The sequence below is a fragment of the Phyllobates terribilis genome, unplaced genomic scaffold, assembly GCF_046119375.1.
Source record: "Phyllobates terribilis strain yellow unplaced genomic scaffold, ASM4611937v1 Scaffold_5__5_contigs__length_657084704, whole genome shotgun sequence".
Lineage (NCBI taxonomy): Eukaryota > Metazoa > Chordata > Amphibia > Anura > Dendrobatidae > Phyllobates > Phyllobates terribilis.
In genome coordinates this window covers 233,447,857-233,469,504 of record NW_027362765.1, presented here as the reverse complement: position 1 = coordinate 233,469,504, position 21,648 = coordinate 233,447,857, and the positions used below count along the sequence as shown (strand labels likewise).

General features: G+C 45.8%; 1 protein-coding gene across 2 annotated transcripts in view; it reads left to right on the top strand.

Annotated features, from left to right (window-relative positions):
• The window catches only part of CDH22 (cadherin 22), a 509,665-nt gene that overhangs the window by 388,527 nt on the left and 99,490 nt on the right, over positions 1-21,648 (top strand). For both annotated transcript variants that reach the window (XM_073683912.1, XM_073683913.1), the window contains 2 exons: positions 11,650-11,944; positions 13,053-13,172. In XM_073683912.1, coding sequence (XP_073540013.1) covers positions 11,650-11,944; positions 13,053-13,172 — 415 coding nt within the window. The remainder of the gene's footprint in view (positions 1-11,649; positions 11,945-13,052; positions 13,173-21,648) is intronic.

Here is a 21,648-nt window from a genome sequence, read left to right as displayed (position 1 = left end):
TTCAAAAGTTTGGAAATTTCAAGACTGCTGCATCCCTCTGCAAGACATCTCACAATTTTGGACTTTTCAGAGCCCATCAAATCTCTCTTCTTACCCATTTTGCCAAAGGAAAGGAAGTTGCTTAATAATTAAGCACACCTTATATAGGGTGTTGATGTTATTAGTCAACACCCCTCCTCATTACAGAGATGCACATCACCAGATTTACTTAATTGGTAGTTGGCTCTCAAGCCTATGCAGTTTGGAGTAGGACAACATGTATAAAAAGTATCATGTGATGAAAATACTCATTTGCCTAATAATTCGGCACACAGTGTATATATTGTGTAACGTGAATTGTAATGTATTGTGATGTGGTCATGTATAATGTTATAAGAAGAGGAAGTCTGGATCAGCTGCAGTCCTGGCTTCCTCTTCATGTTCCGTTTGTCCAAAGGCAGAGACTGTGACGCCATCGCAGACTGGGTACGGGTATCACGTCTCATTCCCCCGCATTACACCCCCAGGACCGCGAGTGCCGACACCTCTGGAACTGAGCCTGCATGGGAGGTGAGTATAGGTTTTTTTATTTTATCGGGGCAGAACATTTAGTTTAAGAAGGGGTTGTCCTAGTAGTGGACAACCCCTTTAACATTTTGATTAAAATTTATGTTTTAAGCAACACTCACCATTTGCTCATTTATTGAATAATACAGTGAGTTTGTTAGGAGTTCTTGGCATATTGAGACTTAAGTGTCTTTGTTCCATTTTTTGCTATACTTACATTTACTGACTTAGCAAAACCTGCTATTTCTATGTCAGTGTGTATCATGCCCGCTCTCTTGTGGTTATGTCTGACTTATCGACTTAGATCTGTCCTTCACTTACACACTCATGTTACCTGCACCTGAAAAATATCTTCAGAATACAATCTTTCTTACAGTGGAAACTACAATAAACTCCTACTGTTGCTCAGTTTCATTCTAGTCCTGATTACTCCCCACTCTCCATTATCCAATCTATCCTCAATACAACACCCAGACTCATCGTTCTTTTAAACCACTACACTGATGTCTATACCCTTATTACCGTCACCCACAAAGGTCTCCACAATGCTGCATCAGCCGATATCTTCTCCCTCACCTTTGTCTACCACCATACCTTTGCTCTAAAAGTAATATCCTCGATAATCCGAACTACTGTCTCCATTACTTTTCTTATGCTACACCAGTTCACTGGAATATGCTACTTGAAACTATCAGATTAATTCCCAAGTTCCACAGCTTTAAAGGGTAACTGTATTTTCAAGTAACTTTTCAAAATAAGCTGCCATGTGTGTACATGAGGAAAAACAATATGTTTCATTATTATGTGACTTGTATCCTGCTTTTTCACCCGTTTTCATCTTTACAGAATCTATCTCTAAATTTGCAATTGACTCTGAGATGACTTGTTAGAAAGCTCTTAAAAGACTTGTTTGAGAGCTCAGCATTCTGTTTCTGTGTCTTCCTCCAACTATGTGCCTCTCTCCTCCTCCACACAGTGACACCACAGTGAGCAGGCAGTCCAACAAAGGTTTCAACAAAGGTTGAAAAAACACACAGGTCTATCAAGTCCAACTTTTCTCCACCAGTTTTACATTCTCTTTTGCTTGGTTATTTATAACCCACAATGCCACTTGTTGTAAGAAAAGCATCTAGTCCTTTTTTTAAGTGCTGTTATAGTATCTGCCATTACTACCTTTTGTGATCAGGCATTCCACAGTCTGATTTCTCTAAATGTAATGAAGCCTTTCCTATTTAAACGTCTGAATTACTCCTCCTCCACACTTCATGAAGGTATCCTTCGCTGAGCAAGAGGAATTTGAGCTTTTTTTTTTCACAGTAAATAATACATTCAGCAGGCCGGTGGAAAGGAAAAAGTGGCTGATGAGTAAAGAAGAAAGCAGATTTCTCTGATAAAATATATTACAAAGTTTCTTGAATTCGCCTGTACTATTGATCTATGCAGTTTGTTAAGAGTATATTTTCCATTCAAGCATGCTCTAAAACACATCTTTTTAGGCTGGCTTAGCCTATCACATTACCTATTCTAGCTAATCTTCTGCGTTAGTCTTGAGAACCTTACTCCTTCTTTCAGCAACATTCCCTAGACATCTTGCATGTAAATGCACCTTATACCTGTGCATGCATAGATAATGGCTGGTAACTGGCTCATGGTGCTTTATGTCTATCACCCTGTATTTTGAAAGCCAGCTTGGCCATACAGTGCAAGCATTATTTCCTCAGAACTGAACCTGTACCAGGGCTGACCCCGTGACTTAAGCCTGAACGCTGCCAGGGAGAATAAAGTTGACTTTTTCCCAGCAGCGTTCAGCTAAGTGCGGACACCAGGCAGGTTAATAACGCTATTAACCTGTAGATCAACCCCATATTTGCAGGTTAATAACGTTTTTTCTGGTGACAAGTTCCATTTAAAGAATACAGTACATATGTAACATACAAGACGCTATGCAAAAATTGTAACCTAGGAGATAGGTGCATGCCAAGTACAGGTGTGTTCTGAGGTCAATGGGAATTTGTTTCTTAACTGACTAGTAACTTATCCTTGTGTGGCGCCCCTGAGGGTTCGACCGCCACAGGGATGCTGCACTTCTCTAATGGAGTGTAGTGTTCCTCCTCTGAGGTAAGAACAGCGTGATGATCGGGACCCAACCCTTGCATCCAACACCACATTTCTCCACTAGAGGGGGCTACTATGCACTAGGTGCTGCCCTCCTGGTTACAAGGAGGCTGGGGAACCAAGAGTTAGGGGAACCAGTTAGTGGGTGAGGGTGGAGGACTCACAATTTAGTGACACTTAATATTTTCATATTTAATACACAGCCATCTTGGCTCATGGTCCAGTCCTTGTAGTTTAGTTCTTTGACGGTCCTGGTTAGTTAACCTGCCTGGCTGTCATGTACTGTGATCTCCTACCCTAAAAGTGGATCCTGTGTGGACCTGCAGCGGATGGGGACACGGCCCTCGTACCCCGGCCTTGGGATGATGGGCAGGTTGCAGACGAGGAATGTCTCAACCTGGTCAAGGACCATGACCAAGAAGGCCCGGTGCTTAGGAGTGTGGCTCCACAGCAAATGGATCCCGGGGAGGATGCAGATGGAGCGGCGTACACCACCTGTCCTCACCACCTGATCTATTCAGAGGGAGTCTGGCTGCAAGAAGGGTACCGGCCCCCGACACCCGACCTTGCCACTCTATGTCCTGGTCAGGAAAGCCCGGTAGGCCCTGAGGATCCCAGCGGGTATCGGAAGGAGCGGAGCTGCCACCCGTGCCCTTGTTCTGAGAGGAGCTCAGAGGGAGACCCGGCCTATTCACACACACAGACAGGAGAGGATGCGGTCTGTAGTTCAGGAACACTCTGGTGCGGGGTCCCGATTGAATGCTGGACTTGCTCGGAGGTTGTCGGATCCCCGTCCCTGGTGACCGCACGACTCCGCGGGGAGCAGGGAGTCGCCTTCCTACTGCCATCTCTAATGTGAGTAAAGCCTTGGAAGTTCACCCCTATGGCCTCCGGACTGTTTATTCTGCGCTACACCGCACGACGCGGCACCTGTTCTCCTCTACTACTACCTCCTCCATCCTGTCTCTCTGCCCTGAGGCCCTGCTCCACCTGTGGGAGTAGTAACAACGACTGCTGCCATAACATCCTGCCTCAGCGGACTGCAGCAGCGCTGGTGGCCTTCACCAGGTGCCACAGGTGGCGTAGTCGTAAATCAGCCACTCAACCCGGATAAGCCCACACCATCCTTTTTAATGTGACGGCTCTGAGCACGGGTCGGGTCCGGGCCACGGCTGCACCCTATCTTTCCATCACAGGACCCGACTCCGAGTCCCCCATGTCCCAGGGTAAAGAAAAGGGCTTTCGAGTAGAGGCGTCACAAACTTGGCGTAGTCGGCAGGATCGTGTGCCCGCAGCAAAGGAAGGGATTACCCATTGTGCCTTACACCTTGAACTGTCGTTTTCCACTTAAAATGGCGCCCCGCCCAAGAAGAACAGGCGCCATAATGCTGTGAAAAGACTGTCTTTAAACACCTCCCATCGTGGGCTGGGCTCCCACTTGGCGCCAAAAGTATGGACTGCCCCTTCCATCAGAGACTGTCCGCGGGGTAATGCCCGTCAAACCGGATGAGCTGAACGAAGGCGAGCCTGTCAGCATGCCGCCCAGGAACTGCCCCGAAAGAGGAGGAAGAAGAAAAGCTACAAGGTGCAGCCATTGCAGTCGGAGGTTGGCAATCTTCAGAGGCAGACATGGACGCTTCTGGAGCGCAACCCACTGAACCTTCTGAACCTGGTTCAGGCCCTTCACCCGGCGGGGAGCGAGGCGGCTGCGTGTTAACAGCGGGAGATATGGAATTTCTCCGACAGGAAGCCCCGGGTCTTATGCGGCGACAGAGAGAGGCCCAGGAGACAGCGACGGCTGCGTGGCGGGAAGAGATGTTGCTACGTATCCGGGCCCGCCGCCAAGGAGTTGAAGCCCAAGGAGACACGGTGACAGAGGTCGTGAGCGGCCCAGCGGCGGGTGAGTGTGCTACCCCTGCCCCGGCTGCAGAGCCTACCGTTCCTATCCTGGACCTCATGGCCGAATATCTCATACCCGGCGCGGCCACCTGGGAGCAGGTGTTGGCTCCGGAGCTGCAAGCGGCAGCTTTAGGTGGGGACCTGCAATGCTGCCCTACTCCCGAACCCGAAGTGCCTGAAGCTGCAGAGGTGTCCACCGGCTCCAACCCGGACTGGTCCGCGCTTGCAGAGGACCCGCAGCAGTCCCTAATGACACCGCTACCTGCACGAACAGTCACCTGGCCGGAGGCTGAGGAGTGGGCCTGGAACAACCAGGGGGGGACCTGATGGGTTTCCCCCGAGACACCCAGGCTGAAGCGCAGAGAAGGAGCCAGCGGTGCAGCGAGCAGATACTCCAGCTCGCTCGGGAGCAACGTCAATGGGAGCTCCGCTGCGAATGCTTCGAAGTACGGGCCAAAGCTGCTAAATCCCGGGCTCGTCAGGAAGAGGCCACCCGTCCCAGTCCCCGTGTGGAAGGGCAACTCGTCCGCTTCCACCATGAGGCGGGGTGGGGGTTCATCAGAAGTCCCCAGCACGAGGACGACGTGTTTGTCAGCAGGCGGGATGTCGAGCCTCGGCTAAGGAAGGGACACCCTGGCCAGAACCTCTTCCCGGGTGATATAGTGACTTATTCTTGCCACCAGGGGGTGCGGGGGTGGTACGCCCTGGATGTCCACAAAGTGTCCGGGAGCGATGCCCCCTCGCGCTCAGCCTCAGGGGACTGGTCAGCCTCCGTCGGGAGGAACAAGCCTTTTCCCAGGAGGAAACCCGAGGTTTAAGCAGCCCCGGCAGTTGCAATTTGTTTATAGTTAAAATGTTGACATTTAAATTTTGATTTTCTTTCTACCCCGGTTTCTAGAGACATGTGTTCCTGCAGACTTGCAGCAGACAGACTCCTACCTTGTATATAGTTTGCATCTTTTTAGGTGCTCCATATTGGTTTTATACAAAACCGCGGACATTTCTACCTCAAGACCTCAGAAGAAGAACCTGTCAGGGTGGCTCTCCTGGAGGTCCAACTCAGAATCTTCATGCCCTGCAGCCACCCCAGAGCCCACGTTGAGTGTTTTGGACAGGTCCCTCGCACTTCTGAACTGACTCTGCGTCTTTGCACCTTAACCCGTCTGGCTGCACATAATGTCTCTGGAAAATGCTAGCACTTTTATAATTTTATACTTTTGTACTTTTATAATATATTATATTTGCAATGTTTAAGAAGATGTGCCTCCCATAAAGGGAAGATAGTTTATGGTTATATATAAAAAGAAAATTTCTTGGGTATTACTCTTTTGCAGCCCGCGGACGTGCTGTGTTTCACCAGGGGGGAATGTGGCGCCCCTGAGGGTTCGACCGCCACAGGGATGCTGCACTTCTCTAATGGAGTGTAGTGTTCCTCCTCTGAGGTAAGAACAGCGTGATGGTCGGGACCCAACCCTTGCATCCAACGCCACATTTCTCCACCAGAGGGGGCTACTATGCACTAGGTGCTGCCCTCCTGGTTACAAGGAGGCTGGGGAACCAAGAGTTAGGGGAACCAGTTAGTGGGTGAGGGTGGAGGACTCACAATTTAGTGACACTTAATATTTTCATATTTAATACACAGCCATCTTGGCTCACGGTCCAGTCCTTGTAGTTTAGTTCTTTGACGGTCCTGGTTAGTTAACCTGCCTGGCTGTCATGTACTGTGATCTCCTACCCTGAAAGTGGATCCTGTGTGGACCTGCAGCGGATGGGGACACGGCCCTCGTACCCCAGCCTTGGGACGATGGGCAGGTTGCAGACGAGGAATGTCTCAACCTGGTCAAAGACCACGACCAAGAAGGCCTGGTGCTTAGGAGTGTAGCTCCACAGCAAATGGATCCCGCGGAGGATGCAGACGGAGCAGCGTACGCCACCTGTCCTCACCACCTGATATATTCAGAGGGAGACCGGCTGCAAGAGGGGTACCGGCCCCCGACACCCGACCTTGCCACTCTATGTCCTGGTCAGGAAAGCCCGGTAGGCCCTGAGGATCCCAGCGGGTGTCGGAGGGAGCGGAGCTGCCACCCGTGCCCTTGTTCTGAGAGGAGCTCAGAGGGAGACCCGGCCTATTCACACACACAGACAGGAGAGGATGCGGTCTGTAGTTCAGGAACACTCTGGTGCGGGGTCCCGATTGAATGCTGGACTTGCTCGGAGGTTGTCGGATCCCCGTCCCTGGTGACCGCAGGACTCCGCGGGGAGCAGGGAGTTGCCTTCCTACTGCCATCTCTAATATGAGTAAAGCCTTGGAAGTTCACCCCTATGGCCTCCGGACTGTTTATTCTGCGCTACACCGCACGACGCGGCACCTGTTCTCCTCTACTACTACCCCCTCCATCCTGCCTCTCTGCCCTGAGGCCCTGCTCTGCCTGTGGGGAGTAGTAACAACGACGGCTGCCATAACATCCTGCCTCAGCGGACTGCAGCAGCGCTGGTGGCCTTCACCAGGTGCCACAGGTGGCGTAGTCGTAAATCAGCCACTCAACCCGGATAAGCCCATACCATCCTTTTTAAATTGTGACGGCCCTGAGCATGGAGCGTGTCCGGGCCACGGCTGCACCCCATCTCTCCATCACAGGACCCGACTCCGAGTCCCCCATCTCCCAGGGTAAACAAGGGCTTCCGAGTAGAGGCGTCACACTTGCATAATATTATTATAATATATTTTCAGAATTACAGAGTTTTGATTTTGTGAAAAATCTGATGCACAATCCCAAGAAGTAAATGCCATGGGGAGTAATTACTAATAAAGTGTAAAATCACGATTGTGTCATAACCCACCGTGGCAAAAAAAGAAGTTTGACTTTATGATTTTCATAGATTGCGTTGTTACTTTTGCTCCCTATTAGCAAGTAAATACTAAGCTTGTTGGCAGAGTTCCCATATGTGTTCTGTGATGCCAAATAGGAATAGAAACATCCTCTTTGGTGGTAAAAAAAAAATCTCTTCATACAAGTTTTGCTGTTATTTTTTTTTCAATTGACCAATTCTAGATTAGCTAAGGGAAAAAAATCATCAGGGCGTCCAAGTGTACTTAGGCCAACTGGCACAATGGCTGAGCATGTACCCAATGTTATTATGGTGTTATTTTGTGACAAACACACATATCTGTAGTAGACATCTGTATGGGCATCTGTGGTAAGCATGCATAGGAGGATTTGAGGAAGGCACACTGTTTTGGGACATCTGAGGCTGCTATATTATTATATGGCATCTGTGAATGGAATCAAACCTTCTAAGCATAGTATGCATATCATGAGTAGTTGTATCTAGTTTTATTTATGAATGCTAAAGGGTTTGGTATAAAGTAAATCGCCAGTTACCTGTGCAGTGCCAAAATGATCATTTTTCCTGCTCTTCTGACCACATTCCCTCTTTCCACTGTTAGTTGTTGTTCTTTTTTGATTGATTTATTGCATATGTCAGAAAGTCATAAATGTTGCTAATTAACCTACAGTGCCTACAAGTAGTATTCAACCCCCTGCAGATTTAGCTGGTTTGATAAGATGCAAATAAGTTAGAGCCTTCAAACTGCAAACGAGAGTAGGATTTATGAACAGAAGCATAAATCTTACAAACCAAAAAGTTATGTTGTTCAGTTGAATTTTATTAAATTTTAAACATAAAAGTGTGGGTCAATTATTATTCAACCCCTATGTTTAATATTTTGTGGAATAACCCTTGTTTGCAATTACAGCTAATAATTGTCTTTTATAAGACCTGATCAGGCCGGCACAGGTCTGTGGAGTTATCTTGGCCCACTCCTCCATGCAGATCTTCTCCAAGTTATCTAGGTTCTTTGGGCGTCTCATGTGGACTTTATTCTTGAGCTCCTTCCACAAGTTTTCAATTGGGTTAAGGTCAGGAGACTGACTAGGCCACTCCAACACCTTGACTTTTTCCCTCTTGAACCAGGCCTTGGTTTTCTTGGCTGTGTGCTTTGGGTCGTTGTCTTGTTGGAAGATGAAATTACGACCCATCTTAAGATCCTTGATGGAGGAGCGGATGTTCTTGGCCAAAATCTCCAGGTAGGCCGTGCTATCCATCTTCCCATGGATGCGGACCAGATGGCCAGACCCCTTGGCTGAGAAACAGCCCCACAGCATGATGCTGCCACCACCATGCTTGACTGTAGGGATGGTATTCTTGGGGTCGTATGCAGTGCCATCCAGTCTCCAAACGTCACGTGTGTGGTTGGCACCAAAGATCTCGATCTTGGTCTCATCAGACCATAGAACCTTGAACCAGTCTGTCTCAGAGTCCTCCAAGTGATCATGAGCAAACTGTAGACGAGCCTTGACATGACACTTTGAAAGTAAAGGTACCTTACGGGCTCGTCTGGAACAGAGACCATTGCGGTGGAGTACGTTACTTATGGTATTGTCTGAAACCAATGTCCCCACTGCCATGAGATCTTCCCGGAGCTCCTTCCTTGTTGTCCTTGGGTTAGCCTTGACTCTTCGGACAAGCCTGGCCTCGGCACGGGAGGACACTTTCAAAGGCTGTCCAGGCCGTGGAAGGCTAACAGTAGTTCCATAAGCCTTCCACTTACAGATGATGCTCCCAACAGTGGAGACAGGTAGGCCCAACTCCTTGGAAAGGGTTTTGTACCCCTTGCCAGCCTTGTGACCCTCCACGATCTTGTCTCTGATGGCCTTGGAATGCTCCTTTGTCTTTCCCATGTTGACCATGTCTGAGTGCTGTTCACAAGTTTGGGGAGGGTCTTAAATAGTCAGAAAAGGTTGGCAAAAGAGATCTTTAATCCACACATGTGAAGCTCATTATTCTTGGTGCCTGAACTACTTCTTAATACTTTAGGGGGACCAAACAGAATTCTTGTGGTTTGAGGGGTTGAATAATAAATGACACTCTGAATTAACTTTTAACGTTTTAAAAAAAAAAAAAAAAAAACAAACAAAACAATATTTGCTGCAGTGCATTTCCCACTTCCAGGCTGATCTACAGTACAAATGTCACAATGCCAAGTTAATTCCGCATGTGTCAACCAGCTAAATCTGCAGGGGGTTGAATACTACTTGTAGGCACTGTATATGCATTGGGGGTGAATAGTTATGATTGCAACTCTATATTTTGTAAGTTTGAGAAGATAAATATTTTTATGAAGTTCTGCTTGTTAAAGGGAATCTGTCAGTAGGATCAACCCTCCTAAGCCATCTATATGTACATGCAGGTCATAGGAAGCAGAATTAAATGACACCTTGATATCTTTGATCTGATGTATTATTCCAAAGAAATCTATGTTTCTCTTATATGTAAATGAGCTGTTCAGGGCACTGATCTCCCTGTGAATCTGCCTCCAGAGCGTATTATAAATCAAAGGTAAGTTACCAGTGTGATGTGTAATGGTCACTCTCTGCTCTCCTGATCTCACTGCAGAGCTGTGAGTGATTATACCTGACACATCTGCAGGTTCCTCTCAGCTTCAGCTTCCATCTCACAGGCAGACAGAGCTGCAATATTGTTCCAATACAGCAGAGCTGTGAGAGCTGCAGCAAATGTCTTTGTAAGGAGACAAAGTTCCGTTGTCCTGTTCTGAGTTAGTTACATGTCCCATACTCGTAATGTTCCCTTTTATTAAAAATAATCTCTGGAGGCGGATTCTCATGCAGATCAGTGTCTGGCCCATAGTCCTGAACATTTATATATAAGAGAAATGTGGATTGCTCTGGAATAAGACATTGGATCGCAGATATCAAGATATTTTATTCAGCTTCCTATGACCTACATGCCCATATAGACGGCTTAGGAAGGTTGATCCTACTTGCAGATGACTTTTAAGGTGCATTGTTGATTCTGAGAAAGACAAAAATAATCCTGATGAATTTGTAGAGTTAAGTAACGTCTATGGGCAAAATCTGCTAAAATAGTAACAGATGTAACTGTACAAGCAGGTATCATGCCCGAATATAATGCCTGGGTTAAATTTAAAGAGTAACTAAACTTTTATTTTTGGAAATAAATTTGTCCAGCCTGGGAGGTTATGAACATGTGCAAATCGCTTTGGAGATATGTCTTCATTCATGTAAAAAACCTCTGCTCTTTCCTAATCTATTTGCCTGCTTTCATTTGAATTGACATCAGAACATACTGATGTGGAGTACTGATGATGGCAGTGAGAGGGTCAGCAGTGTCCTTCTCTGAGCGTTCTGCTTATCAGAACTATCCCCTGCAGCAGGTTTGACAGACCCTCACTGTGTCTGTACTCGTGGAGCTTGTCAAAACAAATTCAATTCTTCCATTACATTACACCGGGGGCAGCGAGGGTCTTTTTCTTGACACATATTAAAGACATTAATTATGATACAGAAGTGACTGGAGCGGTTTCTAAGCTCACTAACTTTCAGGACAAGCAAGCCTGCAGCAGAGGAGTCTTCTGATAAGCAGAACACTCAGAGGAGAACTCTAGGTGAGTATGTTCTGATATCAATGCAGCTGAAGACAGGCAAATAAACTGGGGAAAAGCAGGGGTTTGGAGGATATATAAAAGCAATTTTTTTTACAGGAATGAAGAAAAATCCCCTAATAAAGTGATTAGCAAAGTTTTATGACTTTCTATGCTGTACAAAAGTATTTAAAAAGGAAGGTTTATTTATGTTTTAACTATTCAGATCCTGGAATTTTAAGCATTTTTGACTTCTCTTTTGAGATCAGCCAGGAAAATATATTTTATTTTATTCTTTTTGTTTTAGAACCTCCACACAGAGATGCTGGAAGACCCCGCTCCATCCGCCCTGTGATCCTCCCTGAACATATATTCTCTGTGTTGGCTCTGTCCCCTTGCTCCTTCATTGTCATGGTAGTGCCCTTGTCACAGGGCGCAGTCATTGTGACATTATTCGGTCTCCTAGGGAACTGAATGATTTTGTTCTACTTAAAGTGTATGTTCAGTTGAGTTTTTTACCTGAATTACATTCAATATTTCACTTTATGTCAAATAACAAACGTCATATTTGTTTTTTTTCATCTCAGTTCTTCTGATTCGTATCAACATCCCATTTGTCTTCACAGATTCACTCAGACTCAGACGGAGAAGATGGTTCCATTAAATACACTATTTCTGGAGAGGGAGCTGGCTCCATCTTTATCATTGATGAACTGACCGGAGATATACATGCCACCGAGCGCTTGGATCGGGAGCACAAGACCTTCTACACTCTCCGTGCCCAGGCCAGAGATAGAAACACGGATAGACTACTTGAACCAGAGTCTGAATTCATCATTAAAGTGCAGGACATTAATGATAGTGAACCTCGGTTCCTGCAGGCCCCATACATTGGAAGTGTCCCTGAGCTATCTCCTGTTGGTGAGTCAAATTTCCTGGGCAAGTTGGCCATAAGGCCACGTTGAGCATTTGGTCAGTTTTTTACATCATTATGTGTAAGCCAAAACCAGGTGAGGAACAGTCAGATGAAAAGTATAATAGAAACAAGTCACCAATTCTGCATTTTTCACCCACTCCTGGTTTTGGTTTACAAATACTGATGTAAAAAACTGACCAAATACCGAATGTGTGAATGTGGGCTAATGCTAAGTTCCCACTATGAGCTTTTGGTGCATTTATTTTTCAGAAATTCTACACCATTTCCGCACCTATTATTTAAATTAGGTTGCCTGTAGGGATAAGCGTACCCATGGACGTTCGGGTTCTGGTACTAGAACTGTACCTAAACTTGAAACTGAACCCCATTGAAATCAATGGGGACCTGAACTTTGGAGCTGGAAAATTCTCTCTCTCCCTCCCTCTCTTCCTCCCTCCTTCCCTCTCTCTGTGTGTCTCCCTCTCTACCTTCACCCCCTTCCTCCTATCTCTCTCTCCCGGTACTCCGAACATTAAAACGGACTTCCAAGAGTGTTCGGAGTTTACATCTCTAGTTACCTGCATTTTTTATTGCATTTTTATGTGCGTTTTTTAACATGCGTCTTCATGATGTTTTTGACGCTGTGTTTTTTGCCCCCATTTGGTATGTCATGCTTTAAATAAAGCTGCTTTGTTTTTGATACTTTGTTTTTTGATACTTTGGTATTTGGCTTTGACAAAACTTTATTGACATACTTAGGTGTGAATTACATGTGTTTTAATGTGTTTCCGCCAACAGAAACACATGTCTGTTTTTTACCTGTGAATTTCCGCTCCTAATGTAAGTCTATAGGGAAATTTTGAACAGAAAACTTAGCATACCCACAGGAGAAATTGACAAGCTGCGGATTTGAAAGACGCACCGCAGGTCAGTTTACGCAGAGTTAAAAGAAGCTCAGCGGGCATGAGATTTATATAAATCACATTCACTTTGCTGGAACTGTTTTTGAAGCAGCAAAAATATGCAGCATCAAAAACGCAACAAAAGCTCATCATGGGAACATAGCCTAAATAGTGAATGGGATTATGACGTCTGTTTGTGTCCTCCTTATAGGAACATGCGTTATGGCGGTTTCAGCATTCGATGCAGATGACCCAGCTTATGGAAGCAGTGCCAGAGTGGTATATAGTGTCGTGGAGGGGGAGAAGCATTTCACTGTGGACAGCAAGACAGGTAAGGACATTTGTCACCATGACTAAGGTATTGGCAAGGAAATATAGAAATTGATGGCCACAGAAATCTATTTAAGAAAAGTGGAGACTTCACTACATCAATCTTGTTAGTGACAGGCATAAGGCAGATTGTTCTGTTGCTTAAAATGTAACTTTCCCCCCCCAAATGCATGTTAATTAAATGTTGTGACCATAAATTATGGTGAATGATGAATTTGAACAATGCATGCAGTCTCCAGCTAGTCAAGCACTTAAGCCTTTTTACTACAGCTTCCTCATTACCACATCATGTTCACTAACTATTGACGTCTATCAATCTACAGTAGGAAGCTGTCATGGACGCTTGTAAAGAACCATTGAAAAATCCCACATCAGCAGTATAGGACTACATCACAGCTCAATACTACATTCTGCCAATCACTTAGCCCTTAATTACAAACTTCAGGCGCTAAGATAAGCATTTTTGACGACAAAAGTAGCAGCTTTACATGTGTACAGTAAATCTGACAAGTCATTGGAGAGTGCTGACATAAAATACATGCATATTCCAAGACGAGAGTTTTATTTTGGATCCACAATGTGTGCGACTATTCTATTATATATTATCGTTAGCCGGCCCGAAATTTGAGAGGCAGTAGTAATCATTTTCAGTATCTAAATAAAAGTAGTCAAGTCTTAATTGTCATCTAAATTTATATCATATATTGGAAGTGGTCAAGAAATAATGTTCCATTTATTCTGTGAAATATACTAATATTTCCCCTCTTTAAAAAGATGCTAGGACCCTTTCTATATTGAACCATCTACTTAATGCACCAATTAAAAGTCTAGAAAGAGTCAAATTTCTAAGTATGAATTAAGTGGTTTATTAATTATGATAATGATTGGCACTATAGGACAATTGTACAAATACAGTTGTGTCCACAATATATATACTGTATGTATATATATACACTACCGTTCAAAGGTTGGGGTCATTTAGAAACTTCATTATTTTTTAAAGAAAAGCACATTTTTTTTCAATGAAGCTAACATTAAATGAATCAGAAATACCCCCTATACATTATTAATGTGGTAAATGACTATTCTAGCTGCAAACATCTTGTTTTTATTGCAATATCTACATAGGTGTATAGAGGCCCATTTCCAACAACCACCACTCCAGCGTTTTAATGGTACATTGTGTTTGCTAACTGTGTAAGAAGGCTAATGGATGTTTAGAAAACCCTAGAAAACCCTTGCACAAGTATGTCAGCCCAGCTGAAAACGGTTTGGCTGATTTGAGAAGCTATAAAATTGACCTTCCTTTGAGCTAGTTGAGAATCTGGAGAATTACATTTGTTTGTTCTATGAAACTCTCAAAATGGCCAGAAAAAGAGAACTTTCATGTGAAACTCGACAGTCTATTCTTGTTCTTAAAAATGAAGGCTATTCCATGCGAGAAACTGCCAAGAAACTGAAGATTTCCTACAACGTTGTGTACTACTCCCTTCAGAGGAGAGCACAAACAGGCTGTAACCAGAGTAGAAAGAGAAGTGGGAGACCCCGCTGCACAACTGAGCAACAAGACAAGTACATTAGAGTCTCTAGTTTGAGAAATCGACGCCTCACAACTCCTCAACTGGCAGCTTCATTAAATAGTACACGCAAAACGCCAGTGTCAATGTCTACAGTGAAGAGGCGACTCCGGGATGCTGGCCTTCAGGGCGAAGTGGCAAAGAAAAAGACATATCTGAGACTGGCTAATAAAAGGAAAAGATTAATATGGGCAAAAGAACACAGACATTGGACAGAGGAAGATTGGAAAAAAGTTTTATGGACATATGAATCAAAGTTTGAGGTGTTTGGATCACACAGAAGAACATTTGTGAGACACAGAAAAACTGAAAAGATGCTGGAAGAGTGCCTGACGCCATCTGTCAAGCATGGTGGAGGTAATGTGATGGTTTGGGGTTGCTTTGGTGCTGGTAAAGTGGGAGATTTGTTCAAGGTAAATGGGATTTTGAATAAGGAAGGCTATCACTCCATTTTGCAACGCCATGCCATACCCTGTGTGCAGCGCTTGATTGGAGCCAATTTCATCCTACAACAGGACAATGAGCCAAAGCTCACCTCCAAATTATGCATGAACTATTTAGGGAAGAAGCAGGCAGCTGGTATTCTATCTGTAATGGAGTGGCCAGTGCAGTTACCAGATGTCAACCCCATTGAGCTGTTATGGGAGCAGCTTGACCGTATGGTAAGCAAAAAGTGCCCATCAAGCCAATCCAACTTGTGGGAGGGGCTTCGGGACGCATGGGGTGAAGTTTCTCAAGATTACCTCAGCAAATTAACAGCTAGAATGCCAAAGGTCTGCAATGCTGGAATTGCTGCAAAGGGAGCATTCTTTGACGAAAGCAAAGTTTGAAGGAGAAAATTATTCTTTCAAATAAAAATCATTATTTCTAACCTTGTCAATGTCTGGACTATATTTTCTATTCATTTTGCAACTCATTTGATAAATAAAAGTATGCGTTTTCATGGACAACACAAAATTGTCCGGGTGACCCCAAACACATTACAGACCAAAAGTTTGGACACATCTTCTCATTTAAAGATTTTTCCGTATTTTCATAACTATGAAAATTGTACATTCACACTGAAGGCATCAAAACTATGAATTAACACATGTGGAATTATATACTTAACAAAAAAGTGTGAAACAACTGAAAATATGTCTTATATTCTAGGTTCTTCAAAGTAGCCACCTTTTGCTTTGATGACTGCTTTGCACACTCTTGGCATTCTCTTGATGAGCTTCATAGTTTTGATGCCTTCAGTGTGAATGTACAATTTTCAAAGTCATGAAGATATAGAAAAATCTTTAAATGAGAAGGTGTGTCCAAACTTTTGGTCTGCACTGTATATATATATATATATATATATATATATATATATATATATATATATATAGAGCATGAGATTAAACAATTGCAGGTTCAAGTCTCTTAAGGGGACCAAAAATTAAATCAAATAATAATAAAAAGTAATAACTGTATTCATTTTCCCATTTTAATAATAAAGAAATTAAAAAATAAATATATAAATGAAATGCCAGAAATGCCGTCTTTTTTGATCACTGCATCTCCCCACAAAAAATGCAATAAAAGCAATCAAAATATGTTATGTACCGCAAAATGGTATTAATAAAACATCATCTCGGTTCACAAAAAATAAGGCTTTACATTGCCTCATTGACAGAAAAATGAAAAGTTATGTGTCTCAGAAAATGCACATAAAACATATTTTTTCTTTTTTTTTTCTTTTTCACAAATTTCCTCAAAAAATTTTCAGCACTTAAGAAAAAATAATAATTTATATATTGTAGGGGTTTGGTACTCACTCCACCGCGGTTCAGGTAGGAGCAGGAAACGTTTTCATAAAAATATTCAAGCAGGTTTATTCCAACACACTGGAGATCCACACGTTTCCAGGCACAGACACCAAATGAGACACTTGGCCTCCATTTTATTTACAACAAACCACGCCCCGGGGTGGGGATATGTGAGCAGCCACTCCCACTCATCTCTTATGACAGCTCTTAAAAACAGGCCCTGATGCACCCTATTAACCCTTTCAGCACTATACGTGCTGGAACATACTTTTCAGGTTTCAGATCACCGAAGCTACCAACCTTGGTGATACATATCTCCCATTAAGGACCTGTCCGACGGCCATCTTACATACCCCCTCCTCTGCCCAAAGCCGGGGAGCTTGGCACCTTCCGCTAGCAAACAGTGGACCCTTGACAGTGCGTCATCAGGACCATGCAGTTTCCCAGGCCTATGCTCTACATGGAAGCTGAAATCCTGAAGGGCTACGAACCACCTGGTCACTCGGGCATTGTTCACCTTCTTCTCGTGCATCCATCTGAGTGGGACATGGTCTGACACCAGCCTGAACTTCCTGCCTAAAAGGTAGTATCTCAGGGTGTCCAGCGCCCACTTGATGGCGAAACATTCCTTTTCCTCTATGGAGTAATTATTTTCACATGATGTCAACTTCTGGCTTAAATACATTATGGGGTGCTCTTCCCCGTTAATCTCTTGTGATAGGACAGCCCCCAACCAGACATCTGATGCATCCGTCTGGACCACAAACTCCTTCGAGAAATCCGGTGCCACCAACACTGGTTGTTTACACAGGACTTGCTTGAGTTCCTGGAAGGCCGTCTCAGCTTCTGAAGACCACTTAGCCATAGCTGATTTTGTCCCTTTAAGGAGGTCAGTCAAAGGGGCGGCTGTCATGGCGGAGTTAGGTATGAACCGATGGTAGTAGCCCACGATGCCCAGGAATGCTCTGACCTGCTTTTTTGAGAGATGTTGTGGCCACCCCCGGATCACGTAGACTTTATTTATTTGGGGCTTCATTACGCCTCTGCCTATGACATAACCCAAGTATTTGGCTCCCTCCATGCCCATGGCACATTTCTTCGAGTTTATGGAAAACCCCGCCTTCCATAGAGCATCAAGTATCGCCTGGACTTTGCTCAGATGGCTTTCCCAATCCTGAGTGTAGATCACAATGTCATCCAGGTAGGCCGCTGCGTACTTCTTGTGAAGAGCTAGGATCCGGTCCATGGCTCTCTGGAAGGTGGCTGGTGCTCCTTGTAACCCAAACGCCATCCTTGTGTACTAGAAGCATCTGTCTGGCGTTGAGAAGGCTGTCTTCTCCTTGGCGTCTTGGGACATAGGAATTTGCCAATACCCTTTTGTGAGGTCAAGCGCGGTAATGTATCTGGCCGATCCTAACCTTTCAATCAGTTCGTCTACCCTGGGCATTGGGTAGGTGTCGAACTTTGAGACCTTGTTGAGTTTCCTATAGTCATTGCAAAACCGCCATTCTCCATCTGGTTTCGGCACCAAGACTATGGGACTGGTCCAGCCACTCTTGGACTCCTCAGTGACTCCCAGGCTCAGCATCCGCTTCACTTCCTTCGAGATCACCTCTCGGTGGGCTTCCGGAATCCAATGCAGCTTCATGTTTTCTCGGACATGAGGCTCCGTAAGAACCTCATGCTCTATGATTTGGGTACAACTTGGTAATTCAGAGAATAGATCTCTGTTCCGATGTAGCAACTCTCAGCACTGTTGCTTCTGGGCACGTGACACTGACTTCCTCCACGTCGGCTTCAGTCTTTGCCACCAAACACAGAGCTTCCACGGGCTTCCTAGCTCACCAAGGCTTAATCAGGTTGACGTGGTACACCTGGTAGGGCTTCCTTCTCCCTGGTTGGTGGACTCTATAGTTGACGTTGCCAACCTTTTCGACTACTAATTTGCTCTCCACTGTAGGTACCAGTACCAGTACCCGATCCCCAGGGTTGAAGTGTCTCACCCTCGCCGATCTATTGTACACCCTCGACTGTGCCTCTTGTGCTTTGAGGAGGTGTTCTTTCACAATGGGCATCACCTCTGCAATCCTCTCTAGCATCTGGGCCACGTGTTCGATTACACTCCTGTGTGGTGTAGACTCTGCCTCCCAGGTCTCCTTCGCTACGTCCAGGAGTCCGCAGGGGTGTCAGCCATATAATTGCTCACATGGGGAGAATCCAGTAGAAGCCTGTGCGACTTCTCTAATAGAGAACAGAAGGTACGGCAGTAGACAGTTTCAGTCCTGGCCGTCTTTCTCTACGACCTTCTTCAAAATGGCCTTCAAGGTTTTATTAAACCTCTCCACCAAGCCGTCTGTCTGTGGGTGGTAGACTGAGGTCATGAGTTATGTGATTTGCAGAGTTTTGCACAACTCCCTCATCACCCTTGACACAAATGGGATCCCTTGGTCCGTTAGGATCTCCTTAGGCAACACCGTTCTCGAAAAGATGTGGACCAGCTCCCGGGCTATGCACTTGGCAGAGGCCTTTCATAGTGGTACAGTCTCTGGGTACCGGGTACTGTAATCCAGTACCACCAGGATATACTGATGTCCTCTGGCGGACTTGACCAGGGGCCCCACTAGATCTATGGCGATGTGGTCGAATGAGACCTTAGTGATGTGCAGTGGCACTAAGGGGCTACGGAAGTGAGCCACAGCGAGGTCAGCTGACAAGTGGGACAGGACCTACAATAATTCATGATCTCTCGGTGAAAACTGGGCCAGTAGAACCTGTGGAGTATCCTTTCTTGGCTTTTTCTACCCCTAGATGCCCACCTAAGACATGTGTATGGGCCATATCTAACACCCTGCGTCTGTACAGGCCTGGCACTAGTAACTGCTCGATTACCTCCCCTCTGAGCTTGGTGACCCGATATAGCAACTCCCCATTCACAGCAAAGTACGGATATCGGGTGTCAGCCCCCGGCTCTTGAGCAACACTATTCAGTAAAGTGACATTATCAAATGCCCCTTTCAGAGTTAAGTCCCTGAGTTGGGCGGTTCAAAAGTTTCCCCCGGACACCTCCAGCTCAGGGATATTGGTCTCCGGGGATGCTGCCTCATCCTCATCCCCAGCAAGCACACAAAAAGGAAACCCGTCAGCGGTGGCCTGCGATGAGGTTCCTTCAGGAGCGACCTGGTTGTTGTCTGGACAACCCAGCTTCCTCCCTTTTTCCCACAAGTCCCAAAACAAGTCAAAGTCCCACCCTATTATCACCAGGTGCAACAGGTCCTTGACTATGCCCACCTCGTGGGACTCGGCACCATAGTTTGAATCTATGACCACTCAGGCCACAGGGTAGTCCTTAGCGTCCCCATGGATATAACGGACGCTGACCTTCTTCCCCGGAATCAGCCGATGAGGAATTGTGGCCCTCACTAGGGTTACCAAACTCTCCTAGTCTAACAGAGTGGTCACTGGCACTCCATTCACCAACACGAGACATGCCTGTGGTCCATCGCCTGACTGAGGAACAGCACTACAGTCAGGATAAGCAAAATATGAACAGCGCCGTCCTGTGCTACAGTCCATTGGCTCGTTGGTCATGGGGCAACTGGCGGCTATGTGACCAGGGGTATGACACCTCCAACATACTATGTTATGGGGCGGGACCTTGTGCAGCAACTCAGACCCCTCCTGGGCTCTAGGACGCCTCCCAGACATGTCTCTAGTTCCCCTGTTTTGGGTGTCCGCCCCCTTTTGGGATCCCCAGTATAGAAACGCTACAACCCCTGGCTTCCCCAAGGAACTCTCTACCGCCTGGTACCTTTGCACCAATCCCACCAGGTCATCGGTATTACGGGGATCTCCCTGGGCAACCCAGGATTGCACCGACCTCGGAAGGGAGTGGATGAACCTGTCCATGACGACCCTCTCCACCATCTGTGCTGGGAAGGTAGATTCAGGTTGCAACCACTTTTGGACCAAGTGTAGGAGGTCGAACATTTGGGAGCGGGGAGGTTTGTCACTACAATAGGCCCAGTGGTGCACCCGTTGCGCTTTGACAGTCAGAATCACTCCCAAGCGCGCCAAAATCTCAGTTTTCAACTTGGCCAAGTCATAATAGGCCTTCTGCGGCTCCCCTGTTAAATATGGCGCCAGCACCTCCGCCCACTTCTCCGGAGGCAATTTCTCCCGTTCTGCCACCCTCTCAAAGACCATCAGGAACGCCTTGACGTCATCACCGGGGGTCATCTTTTGCAATGCTCTCCTTACCGTCTCCCTCACGTGAGAGTCATCACCTGGAGTAGGCTGTGGGGCGGTTGCCCGGCCATGGATCACCTCGGCCAGGAGCTCCATCTGCTGCTTGTGCTGTAGTTGCTGCATCTGCTGCTGCTTTTGACACTGCTGCTGCTGTTGATTCTGCTGCTGTGCCTACTGCTGCTGTTGCCACTGCTACTGCTGCTGTTGATGCTGCTGGAGGTTAGCCTGCAGCAGTTGCTTAATCAGCTCCTCCATGCTGCCAGACGTCCCTTGCTGGCTGGTGGCCTTCACCCAGGATTCATGCCCGCATTCTCCACCAATTGTGGGGGTTTGGTACTCACTCAGCCACGGTTCAGGTAGGAAAAGGAAACCTTTTCATAAAAATGTTCAAGCAGGTTTATTCGGACTTCATAAACCGCTTAGCATAGGCAAACAAAAGACAGCCTTTTCCAGGACAAAGGGAAAACATAAAGCAAAATGTCCATGCAATGGTGCGGGTTCGCCCACTACAGGTCAGTGTCCAGTTCTCAAGGCCTTAGCACAGACCAGCACACTGGAGATCCACATGTCTCCAGACACAGACACCAAATGAGACACTTGGCCTCCATTTTATTTACAACAAACCACGCCCTGGGGTGGGCATATGTGAGCAGCCACTCCCACCCATCTCTTATGACTGCTCGTAAAAACTGACCCTGATACGCCCTATTAACCTGCTCAATTTAGTATTGATATAATTATACTTGCCTGGAGAATCATTTTGCTAGGTAATTTTTTAATGCAAAATGAACACTGTCAAAACCAAACCCAAAGAAGAACAATAGCAAAATGCGTTTTCTGCACCATTTCACCAAACTTT